The 18,294-nt window shown below is 42.2% G+C and overlaps 1 protein-coding gene, 1 non-coding gene and 1 pseudogene across 3 annotated transcripts in view; 1 reads left to right on the forward strand and 2 right to left on the reverse strand.

Moving 5' to 3' along the window:
* The window catches only part of SNTB2 (syntrophin beta 2), a 135,022-nt gene that overhangs the window by 65,879 nt on the left and 50,849 nt on the right, over positions 1-18,294 (forward strand). The window contains exon 3 of one of the 2 annotated variants that reach the window (XM_039477691.2): positions 7,574-7,784. In XM_039477691.2, coding sequence (XP_039333625.1) covers positions 7,574-7,784 — 211 coding nt within the window. The remainder of the gene's footprint in view (positions 1-7,573; positions 7,785-18,294) is intronic. The other variant, XM_074405468.1, reaches the window with a different exon arrangement.
* LOC120362031 (U6 spliceosomal RNA) lies at positions 13,844-13,950 on the reverse strand. Its single transcript, XR_005578033.1, has one exon. It is a non-coding gene; the product is annotated as a U6 spliceosomal RNA (small nuclear RNA).
* On the reverse strand, positions 14,111-14,751 carry LOC104653215 (zinc finger CCHC-type and RNA-binding motif-containing protein 1 pseudogene; annotated as a pseudogene).

An 18,294-nucleotide genomic window follows, 5' to 3' on the forward strand; every position in this document is an offset into this window, starting at 1 on the left:
CAGGTGCATACCACCACACCTGGCTAATTTTTGTATTTTTAGTAGAGACAGGGTTTTGCCACATTAGCCAGGCTGGTCTTGAACTTCTGACCTTAGGAGATCCACCTGCCTTGGCCCCCCAAAGTGCTGGGATTACAGGCTTGAGCTCCACTGCGCCTGACCTGTTTATCTGTTTTTTATTAATGGTCACTTGAACACTTTTCAGTTTGGAGTTAGTATTAGTAAAGTAACTGAATATTTTTGTACAAGTATTTTTGTTGGTATACATTTTCATTTCTTTTTCTTTTTTTTCTGGTTTAAAGGCCTCAGAAAGATTTTCATTTCTGTTGGGTAAATTCATAGGAATGGAATTGCAGGGTCAAAGGGTAGGTGCCTGTTTAGTTTTAAAAAAACTGCCAGGCTGGGCTCAGTGGCTCTTGTCTGTAATCCTAGCACTTTGGGAAGTTGAGGCAGGTGGATCACCTGAGGTCAGGAGTTTGAGACCAGCCTGGCCAACATGGCAAAACCCCCTCTACTAAAACTAAAAAAATAAAGAAACTTTCAGACTTTCTTCTTTCTTCCAAAGTAATTATGCCATTTTTTGTTTCCACCAATATATGAGAGTTTTCATTGCTCCAGATTCTCACCAACATTGATAGTGTCAGTCTTTTTTTTTTTTTTTTTTTTTTTGAGATGAAGTTTTCTTCTGTCACCAAGCTGGAGTTCAGTGGTGCGATCTTGGCTCACTGCCACCTCTGCCTCCCAATTTAAAGTGATTCTTCTGCCTCGGCCTCCTGAGTTGCTGGGACTACAGGCATGTGCCACCATGCCTGGCTAATTTTTTGCATTTTTCATAGAGGTGGGGTTTCACCATGTTAGCCAGGATGGTCTCAATCTCCTGATTTTGTGATCCACCCACCTCGGCCTCCTAAAGTGCTGGGATTACAGGTGTGAGCCACCGCTCCCAGCTTGTCAGTCTTTTTAATATTTGCCTTTCTGGTGGGTGTGTAGTGGAATCTTTTCGTGGCTTATCCTTCATTCTTTTTTTTTTTTTTGAGACGGAGTTTTGCTCTTGTTACCCAGGCTGGAGTGCAATGGCACGATCTCGGCTCACCGCAACCTCCGCCTCCTGGGTTCAGGCAATTCTCCTGCCTCAGCCTCCTGAGTAGCTGGGATTACAGGCACGAGCCACCATGCCCAGCTAATTTTTTGTATTTTTAGTAGAGACGGGGTTTCACCATGTTGACCAGGATGGTCTCAATCTCTCGACCTCGTGATCCACCCGCCTCGGCCTCCCAAAGTGCTGGGATTACAGGCTTGAGCCACTGCGCCCGGCCACTCTTCATTCTTAACTAAAGCCTTCACTTTCCAAACCAGAAATGTTTTTGATATTAGAGGAAAATATCCTTTTTTTCTGCTTTACTACTTCGAGTTGGTTCCATAGAGCTGTGAAAAAGTGTTAATGATCAGAAAGAGTAAGTACGGGGAAGAGGAAGTTTACTTAACTTCCTCTACCTTGAGTTTTCAAGACCTCACTTGATGCATCTGGTAATTATTATTTATTTTTATTTTCATTTATTTATTTATTTATTTGAGACAGAGTCTTGCTCTGTTGCCAGGCTGGAGTGCAGTGGCAAGATCTCGGCTCACCGCAATCTTCGCCCCCTGCTCCCCAGGTTGAAGTGATTCTCCTGCCTCAGCCTCCCGAGTAGCTGGGACTACAGGCGCACGCCACCATGCCCAGCTAATTTTTTTGCACTTTTAATGGAGACGGGGTTTCACCAAGTTGGCTAGGATGGTCTTGATCTGTTGACCTCATGATCCGCCTGTCTCAACCTTCCAAAGTGCTGGGATTACAGGCATGAGCCACTGCTCCCGGCCGAATGTGTTAATCATAAGCATTTCATTCTGGAAAGTAAACACTTAAGAAATAATGATGAAGTCCAGGAAGAGAACATGAGCCGCTTCCTTAGTAATCAGTGTTGTGGGCAGTGTGAACTTTAGGAAGAAAAAGGTGTTCTTAAACACTCCTTTTCAGAAATGTAAGTTCATGTTCTTTGCATTGGTTCACAGTGCCTCAGTCATCTTCACATTGGCTATTTTCTATGTACAAGGTAAATTTTGGCTTTATAATGTGTAAAATTATATGATTATTATTATGTTTAACATATAAGTTATATCAAAGACTTTGCTAAACTGGAGAAATAAAGTAAGCTGGACTTACAAAATCCTGTGTACCTAAAACTTGATTTGATTCATCTGATCAAAATGTTAATTGCATTTCTCAGGAAATCCTCAGGGGTTTGACAAGAGGCCAAAACTTTACACATTATAACTGTCTCTTCTTCTCCCTTGTGGGGCCAAATGATTACTGGCAGACTGCCTCCATATTTTATTAGCAAAGTTTTCGTTGGAATTTTCTTTTAAAATAGCAGTAGCCTTTACAAATTACTTCGTTCCCTTTGTCAGTTTTAATGATTTCTTCAAAGATCTTCTAGGTTTGGATCCTAGACTCATCAGTCTTATTTTGGAGTTTGTTTTCTGTTTCTTCTAATTTTATTTTCCCATTTCACAATCCCTTTTCTAGAAAAACCACAGAATTTTTCTTTTCATTAAAAAACTGGTGAACTGGCCGGGCACAGTGGCTCATGCCTGTAATCCTAGCACTTTGGGAGGCCGAGGTGGGAGGATCACCTGAGGTCAGGAGTTCAAGACCAGCCTGGCCATCATGGTGAAACCCCATCTTTTTAAAAAATTTAAAAAAACAACAATAAAAAACTGGTGAACTGTCAGTGGGAAATAACTTACTGTCTATTCTCATCTTTTTTCAGCCCAGTGGTCCTAGTATCTACTTGTATTTAACAAGGCTTAGTTTGATTTTATAACAGATTTATTTTCCATTCTTCTAGTTATTAATTACTAGGATCTCTGACATCAGGATTTTCAGAACATAGACTGTGTCAAGGGTGAAATGTCTGAGAGATTGTCCTAGGAATTATATGATGTACACTTTCAGAAGGTGAACATTCTGTGTCTCGAGAAGGATAAACTGATTTCTATCTTCAGTGCTAAGTAGGTCAGTAGGAGGAGTGAAGGAAATTTCTGGTTAAGGTTTTGCGGCTGAATTTCTAGCATGTGCTTAAAAGATGTTATACTGCTTACAGTACCAAAGCAACTAGATGGAAATAAATAGTCCCTCTAGAAAATAGCCTGATATATGATCTGAACTAAGGACATCATTACTTCCACAATCCAGTTTGGTGGAATGAGAGTGATTCTGAATCTTTTGCTAGAATGAATGTGGTGGCCACTGGGTGTGAGGAATGCTGACAGGGTTTCAGCCAGCCTCTCTATACCATGCAGAGTAAAGCTGCATGCTTTACTGTCACTTCCAGAGGTAACTGGTACCACTGCTTTCCGGCCTCTTAGGGATTCTCCAACATGGATTGGCTGGGATGTGACTCTCCACTTTTCTTAAGTTGGCTTTTTATTAAGTCGTTTAACTCCTCTGTTTACTAGCTTCCAAACTTTTGTTGTAGTCACTCCTCTCCTGTTCTCCTTGGATTTGTAATATTATACTAAAAAAAACAAACAAAAAAAAATTCCCCTTTGCATTGGAACCGAACAAAAAAATCCCCTTTACGTTTCGTGGTGACTTCTTACATACAACTCCAAAAGCACAATCCATAAAGAAAAATTGACAAGTTGAACATCTTTAAAATTTGAAACTTAAGCTCTGCAAAAGACACTTAAGAGAATGAAAAGACAAGCCACACATTGGGAAAACAATCTTTACAAAGTACATATCCAATAAAGTACTGGTATCCCAGATATACAAAGGAGCCAAGCACGGTGGCTCATGCCTGTAATCCTAGCCCTTCAGGAGGCCAAGGCAGTAGGGTCACTTGAGCCCAGGAGTTCAAGACCAGCCTGGCAACACAGTGAAACCTCATCTCTACAAAACGTTTTTTTTTTTTTAAGTAGTTGGGAGCTGGGTGCAGTGGTTCACACCTGTAATCCCAGCACTTTGGGAGGCTGAGGTGGGCAGATCACAAGGTCAGCAGTTTGAGACCAGCCTGACCAATATGGTGAAACCTGTCTCTACTAAAAATATAAAAATTAGCTGGGTGTGGTGGCGCACACCTGTAGTCTCAGCTACTTGGGAGGCTGAGGCAGAAAAATCACTTGAACTCGGGAGACAGAGGTTGCACTACATTGAGATCATACCACTGCACTTCAGCCTGAGTGACAGAGCGAGATTCTGTCTCAAAAAAAAAAAAGTAGTTGGGTGTGGTGGTGTACACTTGTAGTCCCACCTAACTGGGAGGCTGAGGTGGGAGGATCACTCAAGACCTGTGTGGTTGAGGCTGCAATGGGCTCTTAGGGTGGAAGAATTCCTGCCCAGTAATCTGTGTATCTGTGTCCCTACTGATGACTTCTGTGTAGTCTCTCATTCTTATTGGGTTCAATTAAATCTTACCAGGCCATTTTTCTCTTTATTGTAGTTCATCTCACATCCTACCAAAAAATTATTTTATTGTTACTTACTTACTTATTTATTTATTTATTTATTCAGGTGGGGTCTTACTCGGTCATCTGGCTGAGGTTGCAGTGAGCCAAGATTGTGCCTCTGCACTCCAGCCTGAAAGACAGCGTGAGACTCCGTCTCAAAAAAAAAAAAAAAAAAAGTTGCTGGGCACGGTGGCTCACACCTGTAATCCCAGCATTTTCGGAGGCTCAGGCGGGCAGATCACCTGAGGTTCAGAGTTCGAGACCAGCCTGACCAACATGGTGAAACCCTGTCTCTTTAAAAAAAAAAAAAAAAAAAAAAAGTTACCAATAAATATTCAGACTTAACCTACTATTAAAGGCCCTCTAAATTCTGGAACAAAGCTACCTCTCACTATATTTAGCTATAAAATAGGAAATAAATGAAGACCTCATCAGAACTGTATCTAAATCAAAAGCAAATAGCTTAAAACTTGATATCCAAAGATTTTCCTCTGAGTAATACGAATTTTCAAATACAGACTTTTCTTAAGCATTTTGGCTGTTTACAACTCTTATTTTATGCCTCCTATTTTCTAGAACTTTTGTCCTATTTTGCTGTTACCATAGAATTTTGACAGCATATAAAAGATGGATAGATTGGTAGGTAGGCCTGGAAATAGCTAGATGATCTGTTTTTTTTCCATCACTCTATTGCTAATACCAATGCCTAACACAATATTTGGCATATAGTAGGTGCTCAATAGATGTTTATTTAAGAAAGGACAGACCAACTAGAATTCAACTGAAAATCATATAATTTGCAATACAAAATATGATAGAATATTTAGAATTTTTGTTTGTTTTGTTTTGTTTTTTTTTTAATTTTTGAGTATATGGAATTATAAAGGGTTTAGAAACTGTGACAAAAGAGCTTCAAAACAGAAATGCTAGTGTACATGTAAATTGCTTATCTTTTTGACAAGTGGCATAGAATCTGATGATAATGCTTTAAGGCAGCAAAAACTGTCTTCAGAAAATAATGTAAAGAAAACTCACTGGCAGTTTGTCAATTTGTAGCCTACCATGAAAAATGGTTTTTTTGTTTTTTTTTTTTTCATTGTAAAAGGTCTGTGTTCACAGCAGAGTATATATGTTAGTCATTTATTTATTTTACTTTTAAAATTCATCTTCACGGCCGGATGCGGTGGCTCAAGCCTGTAATCCCAGCACTTTGAGAGGCCGAGGCGGGTGAATCACAAGGTCAAGAGATCGAGACCATCCTGGTCAACATGGTGAAACCCCGTCTCTACTAAAAATACAAAAAAATTAGCTGGGCATGGCGGCGCGTGCCTGTAATCCCAGCTACTCAGGAGGCTGAGGCAGGAGAATTGCCTGAACCCAGGAGGCGGAGGTTGCGGTGAGCCGAGATCGCACCATTGCACTCCAGCCTGGGTAACGAGCGAAACTCCATCTCAAAAAATAAAAATAAAAAAAATTCATCTTCACAATAACTTTGATTAAAACACAAAACAATATTCAGTAGATTGCTTTAAAAAGAATTTGCTTAATGTATATTTAAAATATTTTAGCTGTTTTTTTTTTTTTTTTTTTGAGACGGAGTTTCGCTCTTGTTACACAGGCTGGAGTGCAATGGCGCGATTTCGGCTCATCGCAACCTCCGCCTCCTGGGTTCAGGCAATTCTCCTGCCTCAGCCTCCTGAGTAGCTGGGATTACAGGCATGCACCACCATGCCGAGCTGATTTTTTGTATTTTTAATAGAGGCGGGGTTTCACCATGTTGACCAGGATGGTCTCGATCTCTTGACCTCATGATCCACCTGCCTCGGCCTCCCAAAGTGCTGGAATTACAGGCTTGAGCCACCGTGCCCGGCCTATATTTTAGCTGTTTTCTAAAGGTTACTTTGGAAGTATAGATTGTTCTTGGTGAGCATTAACTAATTCAGAACAGTATAGTGTTGATCTCTTAACTATTTTTCTACCATAACTTATTGAATGATTAATCATATAAAATTATCCAAACACAGTTTCAAATTTTCATAAAGAGTAATAATCTGCTATTTTCTTTATCTATTTTTTTTTTTTTAAAGACAGAGTCTTGCTCTGTTGTCCAAGCTAGAATGCAGTATCGTTATCTTGGCTCACTGCAACCTCTGACTCCTGGGTTCAAGTGATTCTCCTGCCTCAGCCTCCCGAGTAGCTGGGATTACAGGCATGTAATCCCACGCCCAGCTAATTTTTGTATTTTTAGTTGAGATGGGGTTTCGCCATGTTGGCCAGACTGGTCTCAAACTCCTGTCCTCAGGTGATCCACCTAACTCGGCTTCCCGAAGTGCTGAGATTACAGGTATGAGCCACCATGCCTGGGTGCTAATTTTCTATTTATTTATTTCACATAATGTAAATTTCAGTGTATCATTTGGCAGTAGGTATTTTTAACCTGTCACTACTTTATACTAGAATTTCCTAAATGTTTAAAAGAATATCAGTTCCTTTTTTACAGTGTGCCTATGTGGTTCGGCAAGCATGCTTTTCATTTCTTAGACATAGAAAGTAAGGCAAAGTGATCTACTATAGACTCTATAATAGGTTCCCTAATCGTAGCTTATTGCATTAACACTGAAGCAACAGATCCAGCAGTTGGTCTTTCTTTTTAAAATTTTTTCTCAGGTTCAGTAACTAGCCCAAGTTGGTCTTTCTGAATTTTTTTTTTTTTTTTTTTTTGAGACAGAGTCTTGCTCTGTTGCCCAGGCCAGAGTGCAGTGGTGCAATCTCTGGGATTACAGGTGCATGCCACCACGCCCAGCTAATTTTTTTGTATTTTTAGTAGAGATGGGGTTTCACCATGTTAGCCAGGCTGGTCTCAAACTTCTCATCTCAGGCAGTTCTCCTGCCTCAGCTTCCCAAAGTGCTGGGATTAGAGGCGTGAGCCACTGTGCCTGGCCAAGAAAGTGTCTTTATTTGAGTATACAAATTTATTTGAAGAATGCAAAATTAAGATAGATTTGCAGTTATGTAGTTTAACCCTGGCAGGTTTGGTGACTTGTGTCCTAGCTCACTTTTTGTTTTTTCTTTTTCTACACAGATTGATAGAGCTGCATTCTCCTGATAGCAGGAACACGTTGATCCTACGCTGCAAAGATACAGCCACAGCACACTCCTGGTTCGTAGCTATCCACACCAACATAATGGCTCTCCTCCCACAGGTATTGGCTGAACTCAATGCCATGCTTGGGGCAACCAGTGCAGCCGGAGGCAGTAAAGAGGTCAAGCATATTGCCTGGCTGGCAGAACAGGTAGGCTGCAAGACAGGGCAGAGTCTCATCTGGTTCCTATTCAGAGCCAGGATGGTTCCTCATTTTGTGTATTTGTAATATTTATCATGCAGTTAGGTCCTGGATATCTAGCTTGGAGATCTTTTGTTTTGCAGTCTTTTGTTTCATCTCCCTTTTTCTGTTTCTGCCTTTTGGCTATTTGTTGCTAATTATCAACTCACCCAGAAATAGCTGACATGGTAATCATTATCATATAGTAACTAAAAAGAAGTTCTTATTACCATCTCTATCCCTAGTGTCAGAGGATAATTTTCATGATTTTAGATCAGCGTCTGCTAACTTTTTCTGTAAAGGACAAGATAGCATCACAACTACTTGACTCTGCTGTTGTAGCAAGACGGTAGTCACTGGCAATAGGAAAATGAATGGGTGTGGCTGTGTTTCAGTAAAACTTTATTTACAAAAACAGGTAAACTGGTGGTTGGCTGGATGTGGCCCCAGGGTCATAGTTTCTCAACCCTTGTTCTAGTCTACTGGAAGAGCTTCTAGGGACAGCAGGCTGTGGTTAATTCCCCTGCTCTGGGAAAAGTATAAAATATACAAAATATTTTACAAGCCATTAGACAGAGGTACAGTTGTCTTCCATAACTGAAAAGTTAAAAAAAGAGAAACAGGAAAGCCTGAGTAGGTGTTGAGTGAAAGGAAAAGAAGAACTTGAAAACCCAAGTTGGCCAGGCGCAGTGGCTCATGCGTGTAATCCCAGCACTTTGGGAGGCGGAGGCGGGTGGATCACGAGGTCAGGAGATCGAGACCATAGTGGCCAACATGGTAAAACCCCATCTCTACTAAAAAATACAAAAAAATTAGCTGGGCATGGTGGTGTGCACCTGTAGTCCCAGCCACTCGGGAGGCTGAGGCAGGAGAATTGCTTGAACCCAGGAGGCGGAGATTGCAGTGAGCCAAGACTGCGCCACTGCATCCAGCCTAGCGACAGAGCAAGACTCCATCTCAAAAAAAAAAAAAAGGAAAAGAAAACCCGAGTTATTTTAGATCCCAGGTTGGACAAAAGGAGAGTAAATGTGTGTGCAAAGGGGCAGGGAGTGGACTAAATAACTGCTCCCAAATACCGCAGAATCGGCATAGGAGGGATTCTGTTCTTTCATTTTTAATTTCTTTTTTTAAATATAGCTTCCCATTGGTTCCCGCCTTCCACCGCAACACAGTTCTGATTTTTTTTTTTTTTTAGGTTGAGGTTGATATCATTTATTTAGAGAGGATATTGTGCCCAACAAAGTTCTGATTTGGTTGGTCTGTGGTGGTACCTGATGTCTTGTAATTGTGGTAATTGAGAGGCCAATTTTGGTCAGCAGCAAGAGTAATATTTTTTTGTTTTGGTTTTTTGGTACCTCTCAACTTGTTATGAACAATTCAAATAGAATTAAAATAAATGAGAATGTAATACTAATACAGTGATCATTTCTATGAAGTATAGAGTAATAGAATAAATGAATGAAAGTCATGATATGTTCTTATGACTGAAAATTTTAACATTTTAGTTGTGTTTATCATTGTTTCTACATTTTGTATGCAGTCGAAAAACTGAATTGAATAGTAATTGTTCTATGATTTTGGCATTGTTCAAAATCCTCATGATTTTAAAAACGTAACACATTCATATGGTTGAAAAATCAGACAAAAAGTTAATGGGTGAAAAGTCTTGCCCTCATTCCTGTTACCCATCCACCTGGGATGCCCTTTGCCCTGGAAAGGTAACAACTCTTATTACTTTCTATTTAATCTTTTGAGAGTTTCTTTTTTCTTTTCCTTTTTTTTTTTTTTGAGACAGCATCTTGCTCTGTCGCCAGTCTGGAATGCAGTGACATGATTTTGGCTCACTGCAAACTCCGCCTCCTGGGTTCAAGAGATTCTCCTGCCTCAGCCTCCAGAGTAGCTGGGATTACAGGCATGCGCCACCACATCCAGCTAATTTTTGTATTTTTAGTAGAGATGGGGTTTCATCATGTTGGCCAGGATGGTCTCAATCTCTTGACTCTGTAATCCACCCACCTCAGCCTCCCAAAGTGCTGGGTTTACAGGCTTAAGCCACCACGCCTGGCCTTGAGAGTTTCTTTATGCACATAAAAGAAAATATGAGGCAGGGTATGGTGGGTCATACCTGTAAAAACAACGCTTTGGAATGCTAAGGTGGGAGGATTGCTTGAGGCCAGGAGTTTGAGACCAACCTGAGCAACATGGTGAAACCCCATCTCTACAAAAAATAAAAAAAAGTAGCTAGGTGTGGTAGCATGCACCTGTGTCCTTTCACACATGGACCGTCCAAATTCTTTGGCTTCTGTGTCCAGGTAGATCAGATAAGGATATCAACATTATTTGCATATATTTGGTTCTTAAGTTTCTGAGTTTCTAATAGTAAATAGTAAAACTTCAGTTAGTAAGGGATTTATCCAAAAGTTTACATGAGTTCCTAAGTTGGAATGGTGAGAGTTCAGAGGATAGGGGATATTCTTTTTTTTTTTTTTGGAGATGGAGTCTTGCTCTGTTGCGTAGGCTAGAGTGCATGCAGTGGTGCAATCTCAGCTCACTGCAACTTCTGCCTCCTGGGTTCAAGCAATTCTTCTGCCTCAGCCTCCCGAGTAGCTGGGATTACAGGCACACGCCACCACACCTGGCTAATTTTTGTATTTTTATTAGAGATTGGGGTTTTACCATGTTGGACGAGCTGGTCTTAAACTCCTGACCTCAAGAGATCCACCTGCCTCAGCCTCCCAAAGTACTGGAATTACAAGCATGAGGCACTATGCCCAGCCCAGTACTCAGTAATTTTTTTCTTGTGTACATGCATACAAACAAAAAACAAGCAAATAAAGCTTGTTATAGTTATAAAATATTGTCCAAGTAGCCAGTTGTAGTGGTTCATGCTTCCCAGCATTTTTAGAGGCTGAGCCAGGAAGATCATGTGAGTCCAGGAGTTCGAGACCAGCCTGGGCAACATAGCAAGACCCTGAAACCCCGTCTCTACTAAAAATACAAAAATAAGCCAAGTGTGGTGGCGGGCACCTCTAATACCAGCTACTCGGTAGGCTGAGGCAGAGAATTGCTTAAACCTGGGAAGCAGAGGTTGCGAGGAGTGGAGATTGTGCCACTGCACTCCAGCCTGGGCGACAGAGCGAGACTCCGTCTCAAAAAAAAAAAAAAAAAAAAAAAAAAAAAACCACATAGTACCATTGCACTAATTCAAAGTGCTGCTTTTTTTCTTTTCTTTCTTTCTTTTTTTTTTTCAGACAGAGTTTTGCTCTTTCGTCCAAGCTGAAGTGAAGTGGTATTATCTTGGCCCACTGCAGCCTCCGCCCCACCCTGCCCCTCTGGCTTCAAGCAGTTGTCCTGTCTCAGCCTCCCATGTAGCTGAGATTACAGGCATCCACCACCATGCCCCGCTAATTTTTGTATTTTTTGTAGAGACAGGGTTTCACCATGTTGGCCTGGCTGGTCTCAAACTCCTGATTGGCCTTTAATGTATTTTGAAATATGCTTTTTTTTTTTTTTTTTTTTTGAGATGAGGTCTCACTTTATCACCCAGCTGAAGTGTAGTGGTGTATTCTCAGCTCATTTCAACCTCTGCCTCTTGAGTATAAGAGATTTTCCTGCCTCAGCCTCCTGAGTAGCTGGGATTACAGGCACACGCCACCACGCCCAGCTAATTTTTGGATTTTTAGTAGAGATGGGGTTTTACCATGTTGACGAGGCTGGTGTCCAATTCCTCACATCAGGTGGTCCACCCACCTCAGCCTCCCGGAGTGCTGGGATTACAGGCATGAACTACCGTGCCTGGCCTTTAGTATATTTTGAAATAGAGTTTTATTTATTTATTTATTTATTTTTTAAAGATGGGATTTCACCATTTTGGTAAGGCTGGTCTTGAACTCCCGACCTCAGGTGATCCGCCCTGAGGTGATCCACTTGGCCTCCAAAGTGCTTATATTACAGGCGTGACCCACTACGCCCAGCCATAGTTTTTTTAAATTTTGAGATGAAGTCTCACTCTATTGCCCAGGCTGGAGTGTAGTGGTGCAGTCTCGGCTCATTTCCACCTGTGCCTCCTGAGTTCAAGCAGTTCTCCTGCCTCAACCTCCCAGGTAGCTGGGATTACAGGCACACTATGCTCAGCTAATTTTTGTATTTTAGTAGAGATTGAGTTTTACCATGTTGGCTAGGCTGGTGTCAAATTCCTGACTTCAGGTGATCTGCCCACATCAGCCTCCCAAAGTGCTGGGATTACAGATATGAGCTACTAGCCCAGCCAATATATTATCTTTAACTATAGTCACCACACTATGCAAAAGATTACCAGAATTTATTCATCCTGTTTAATTGAAACTTTGTATAATTTGACCAACATCTCCACTTTTCCCATCTACCCCTTACCCCAGCCTCTGGGAACCACCATTCTACTCTTTACATTTTTTTTTTTTCTTTTTTTTTGAGACAGGGTCTCATTCTTTCACTTGGGCTGGAATGCAGTGGGATAATCATGGCTCACTGCAGTTTCAACCTCCTTGGCTCAAGTAGTATTCCCACTTCAGCCTCCTGAATCGCTAAGACTACAGGCACGTACCATCATACCATTTTATTTTAAAAATATTTTTTTTTTTTTTTTTTTTTTTTCCTGAGACGGAGTTTCGCTCTTGTTAACCAGGCTGGAGTGCAATGGCGCGATCTCGGCTCACCGCAACCTCCGCCTCCTGGGTTCAGGCAATTCTCCTGCCTCAGCCTCCTGAGTAGCTCGGATTACAGGCATGTGCCACCATGCCCAGCTAATTTTTTGTATTTTTAGTAGAGACGGGGTTTCACCATATTGACCAGGATGGTCTCGATCTCTTGACCTCGTGATCCACCCGCCTCGGCCTCCCAAAGTGCTGGGATTACAGGCTTGAGCCACCGCGCCCGGCCTAAAAATATTTTTTAAATAAATATTTTAATTTTTTTTTTTTTTTTTTTTGAGATGGAATCCACACTGTCACCTGGACAGGAATTCAGTGGCACAATCTCAGCTCACTGCAACCTCTGCCTTTCAGGTTCAAACGATTCTCCTGCTTCAGCCTCCTGAGTATCTGGAATTACAGACACCCAACACCACGCCCAACTAATTTTTTCTATTTTTAGTAGAGACAGGGTTTTACCATGTTGGCCAGGCTGGTCTTGATCTCCTGACCTCGTGATTCACCCGCTCTGGCTTCCCAAAGTGCTGGGATTACAGGCGTGAGCCACCGTGCCTGGCCAATATTAAGATTTTTAAATTATTTTTTGTAGAGATAGAGTCTCACTGTGTTGCCCAGGCTGGTCACGAACTCCTGGGCTAAAGAGCTCTTCCTGCCTTAGCCTCTCAAAGTGCTGGGATTACAGGCGTGAGCCACTGTGCCTAGCCTGGATATATTCCTTTTTTTTTTTTTTTGAGACGGAGTTTCGCTCTTGTTACCCAGGCTGGAGTGCAATGGCGTGATCTCGGCTCACCGCAACCTCTGCCCCCTGGGTTCAGGCAATTCTCCTGCCTCAGCCTCCTGAGTAGCTGGGATTACAGGCACGCGCCACCATGCCCAGCTAATTTTTTGTATTTTTAGTAGAGACGGGGTTTCACTATGTTGACCAGGATGGTCTCGATCTCTTGACCTCGTGATCCACCCGCCTCGGCCTCCCAAAGTGCTGGGATTACAGGCTTGAGCCACTGCGCCCGGCCCTATTCCTTTTTTTTTGAGACAGAGTTTCGCTCTTGTTGCCCAGGCTGGAGTGCGATGGCACAATCTTGGCTTACCGCAACCTCTGCCTCCTGGGTTCAAGCAAGTCTCATGCCTCAGCCTCCCAAGTAGCTGGGATTACAAGCGTGTGCCACCATTCCTGGCTAATCTTGTATTTTTAGAAGAGACAGGGTTTCATCATGTTGGTCAGGCTGGTCTTGAACTCATGTGATTTACCTCAAGTGATTTACCCCCTCATCTACCCAAAGTGCTGAGATTACAGGCATGAGCCACCACGCGTGGCCCGGTATATTCTTTTTTCTTTTTTTATTAAATATGGAACGCTTCACAAATTTGCATGTCATCCTTGCACAGAGGCCATGCTAATCTTCTCTGTATCATTCCAATTTTAGTATATGTGCTGCTGAAGCGAGTACCCAGTATAGTCTTAATAGGAAATTTTTTTTGAGTCCACCAAATGGAGGACATGTATTATCTATTAAATAAATTTTTTAAAGCATTTGAGTAGTTTTTTTTAACTTTGTATGCCAAGACTTTTTTATTTTAGTGATATTTACATAATAAATGTAATTTTAATCACTTAAGTTCTTCCTCATCACTGAAATATGTGCTTTTCTTTATCCTTAGGCATCTTGAATTATCTGATGTTGAGGGACCTCCTGAAATGTATTTTATTTTTTTCTTCTTTTTATCTTACTCAGTTTTGGCTCACTGGAATGCTATGGCCTGATTAAGGCTGTCAAAAGCAGAATTCTCCTTTTAATTTTCACTTGCTTCTACTTCAGTTTCTTCTACTGGTTCAGGAACTTTCTTTTTTTCTTTCTTCTTTGGAGGCTCACGTTCTCCAAGCATATTTTTCAGACAGGCATAACTTAGTTGTTCACTTTTCTCACAAACATAACACTTAGATTCATGAAAGTAGTCCTGCCTTTGGGTGAACTCAGCTACTCTTCTTTTGTCAATAGTGATCCTTGCTTTTATCACTTTACCAAGTAACTGTTGTTTATTGCCCTGATACTGTTTTGTGCAAAGACTTTTATCCAAAAATAAAATAAATGCAACTTCTTTACTCTTCCTGGTATCTTTATATTTCATTATAGTAATCTTTACAACTTTGCCACGCTTGGAAAATATCCAGTATAAGTTATTAACTGTCAGGGAACAGGCAAATTGGATACATGCTCTGTGCTTTTACTTGGAGCCAACTCACCACTCATGTCTTCAGGTGGGGCAGACCCAAGAGACCAGAAGAGCTAGAGCCCTCGGCTTAGCTGGGGCTTAAAAAAAAGAAAAGAAAAGCCAAAGGCCGGGTACTAGGTATAGTAGCTCACGCCTGTAATCCCAGCTTTTGGGAGGAACACTTAAGCCCACCCAGGAATTGAAGACCAGCCTGGGTAACAAAGTGAGACCCCATCTTTTTTTTTTTTTTTTTAAATCCTAAACCACACTGAATGGGGTGAGATCCCATCTCTACAAAAATTTAAAACTTAGGTAAAAGTGATGGTGGGCACCTTTGGTCCTTGATGTTTGGGAGACTGAGGTGGGAGAATCACTTGATCCCAGGAGATCGAGGCTACAGTGAGTCTCATGAGCCTGCAGTGAGTGTTCATGCTACTGCTCTTTTTGTTTGTTTGTTTTTTGAGATGGAGTCTCGCTCTGTAGCCCAGGCTGGAGTGCAGTGGTGTGATCTTGGCTCACTGCAACCTCTGCCTCCCGGGTTCAAGCAGTTCCCCTACCTTAGCCTCTCAAGTAGCTGGGATTACAGGCACGAGCCACCATGTCTAGCTAACTTTAGTATTTTTTAGTAGAGACGAGTTTTCACTGTTAGCCAGTCTGGTCTTGAACTCCTGACCTTGTGATTCACCCACCTCAGCCTCCCAGAGTGCTGGGATTACAGGCGTGAGCCACCTCGCCTGGTTCATGCTACTGCTCTTTAGCCTGTGGAACAGAGTAAGATGCTGTCTCAAATAGATAAATAAATAAATAAATGATTGAATGGACAAATGAATGAATGAATGAATGAAAAACCAAGAAAAGGTTTATTTTAATAGTTATGACTTTATCCCTTTTAGCTCTCAAAGTGCATAAAGACTCAAGTTAGAATCATATACATTCATTCAGGATTAGCGTAATTAGTTATTTACTTTTTGCTCTCCATTTTTTATTGTAATAATAAAGGAATAGGGTTCATTGCCTGTCAAAAAGGGATTAAGGGATTAGTGGAATGAATAATAACTTTTAGTATTTTTTTCATCTTTAGTGCTATCCACCTCTGTTTATTAGAAATAAAATTTGGAGGCCAGGCACGGTGGCTCAAGCCTGTAATCCCAGCACTTTGGGAGGCCGAAGCGGGTGGATCACGAGGTCAGGAGATCGAGACCATCCTGGTCAACATGGTGAAACCCCATCTCTACTAAAAATACAAAAAATTAGCTGGGCATGGTGGCACATGCCTGTAATCCCAGCTACTCAGGAGGCTGAGGCAGGAGAATTGCCTGAACCCAGGAGGCAGAGGTTGTGGTGAGCTGAGATCGCGCCATTGCACTCCACTCCAGCCTGGGTAACAAGAGCGAAACTTTGTCTCAAAAAGAAAAAAAAGAAATAAAATTTGGAGAAAGCTGCAGTTTGGCCAGGTTTATGTATGTGTGGATGTTCAGACACAGGCAAACCAAGCCCTAACAATTGTATCCCTTTTGTCTCTGGCCAGAAACTCAATAATGGGATGCCCAAGGCTGCTTGTGCTGATACCATAACCAAAAAACACATACAGCCAGGAGAGGTGACTCACGCCTGTAATCTCAGCACTTTGGGAGGCCAAGGTGGGTGGATCACGAGGTGAGGAGATCAAGTCCATCCTGGCCAACATGTTGCAACACCGTCTCTACTAAAAATACAAAAAATTAGGTGGGCATGGTGGCTTGTACCTGTAATCCCAGCTACTTGGAAGGCTGAGGTGGGAGAGTTGCTTGAACCAGGGAGTCCGAGGTGGCAGTGAGCCGAGATCATGCCTCTGCACTCCAGCCTGGTGACAGAGCGAGACTCCATCTCAAAAAAAAAAAAAAAAATTAAAAAAATACATACTATATATAGCAGACAGCATTTGACTTCACTGAAAGCAAACAGTATCCTTAAAATTTAAGGCAAGGCCAGGTGTAGTGGTGGCTCATGCCTGTAAACCCAGCACTTCGGGAGGCTGAGGTGGTTGGATCACCTGAGGTCAGGAGGTCAAGACCAGCCTGACGAACATGACAAAACCCTATCTTTACTAAAAATACAAAATTAGCTGGGCATGGTGGTGGACGCCTACATCCCAGCTACTCGGAAGGCTGAGGCAGGAGAATCGCTTGAACCTGGGAGGTGGAAGTTGCAGTGAGCCGAGTTGGCGCCACTGCACTGCAGCCTGGGTAACAGAGCAAGATTCCATTTAAAAAAAAAAAAAAAAAGTTAAGGCCAATAGGCAATCAGAATGATTAAATTGAGGTTTCATTTTTTTTTTTTTTTTTTTTACCCCCAATGGTAAATAGAAGAGGGAAAAGATACTCTCTGAAAGCTAAGGACTTGAAAAAGCTAAAGGAGTAAACAGTTTTGGCCAGCTGCGGTGGCTCGCACCTGTAATTCCAGCACTTTGGGAGGCCGAGGCAGGCAGATCACCTGAGGTCGGGAGTTCAAGACCAGCCTTAACAACATGGAGAAACCTCATCCCTACTGAAAATACAAAATTAGCTGGGTGTAGTGGCGCATGCCTGTGATCCCAGCGGCTTGGGAGGATGAGGCAGGAGAATCGCTTGATAAGCCGGGAGGCAGAGGTTGCCGTGAGCTGAGATTGCACCATTGCAGTCCATCCTGGCCCCCAAGAGCGAAACTCTGTCTCAGAAAACAAACAAACAAAAAAGAGTAAACGCTTGTTAAAAACTTGTTAAACACAAAGTTTTCTTACATTTTTCTTTTTTTGGCGCGGGGGGTTGGTGGGGGGAAACAGAGTCTTGCTCTTGTTGCCCAGACTGGAGTGCACTGGCGCCATCTCGGCTTACCACAAACTCCGCCTCCTAGGTTCAAGTGATTCTTTTGCCTCAGCCTCCCGAGTAGCTGGGATTACAGGCACCGGCCACCAGGCCCAGCTAATTTTTTGTATTTTTAGCTAGTCTCAAACTCCTGACCTCAGGCGATTCACCCACCTCGGCCTCCCAAAGTGCTGGGATTATAGGCGTGAGCCACTGCACCTAGCCAAAAAGTTCTCTTTCTTGAAATTGGACATTGCTTCTAATGGCATTAGCATTTTTCCTTTAGGGCTCAAAATACCTTCTTTGGGAAGAAATACATTTAATTTAGGTTTTCCAAATGCATATACTCTGGTCTAGCCTTCAGAATCTCTTTCTTGTAACTTAAGGGGAAAAATTGTTTATTTGTTTATTTTATTTTTTGGAGCAGGGCCTCCCTGTGTTGCCCAGGCTGGAATACAGTGGTACAATCTCAGCTAACTGCAACCTCCAACTCCTGGACTCAAGTGATCCTCCCACCTCAGCCCCCTGAGTTGCTGGGACCACAGATGCATACCATCATACCTGGCTGTATTTGTATTTTTTGTAGAGATGATTTTACCGTGTTGCCCAGGCTCAAGTGATCTGCCCACCTGGGCTTCCCAAAATGTCAGGATTACAGGTGTGAGACACTGCACCCACCCAGGAAAAAAATTTATTTTTAAACAGTTTATCACCCACCAGGCATGGTGGCTCGTGCCTGTAATCCCATAACTTTGGGAG

This window comes from Saimiri boliviensis, chromosome 1, assembly GCF_048565385.1.
Source record: "Saimiri boliviensis isolate mSaiBol1 chromosome 1, mSaiBol1.pri, whole genome shotgun sequence".
Taxonomy (NCBI): Eukaryota; Metazoa; Chordata; class Mammalia; order Primates; family Cebidae; genus Saimiri; species Saimiri boliviensis.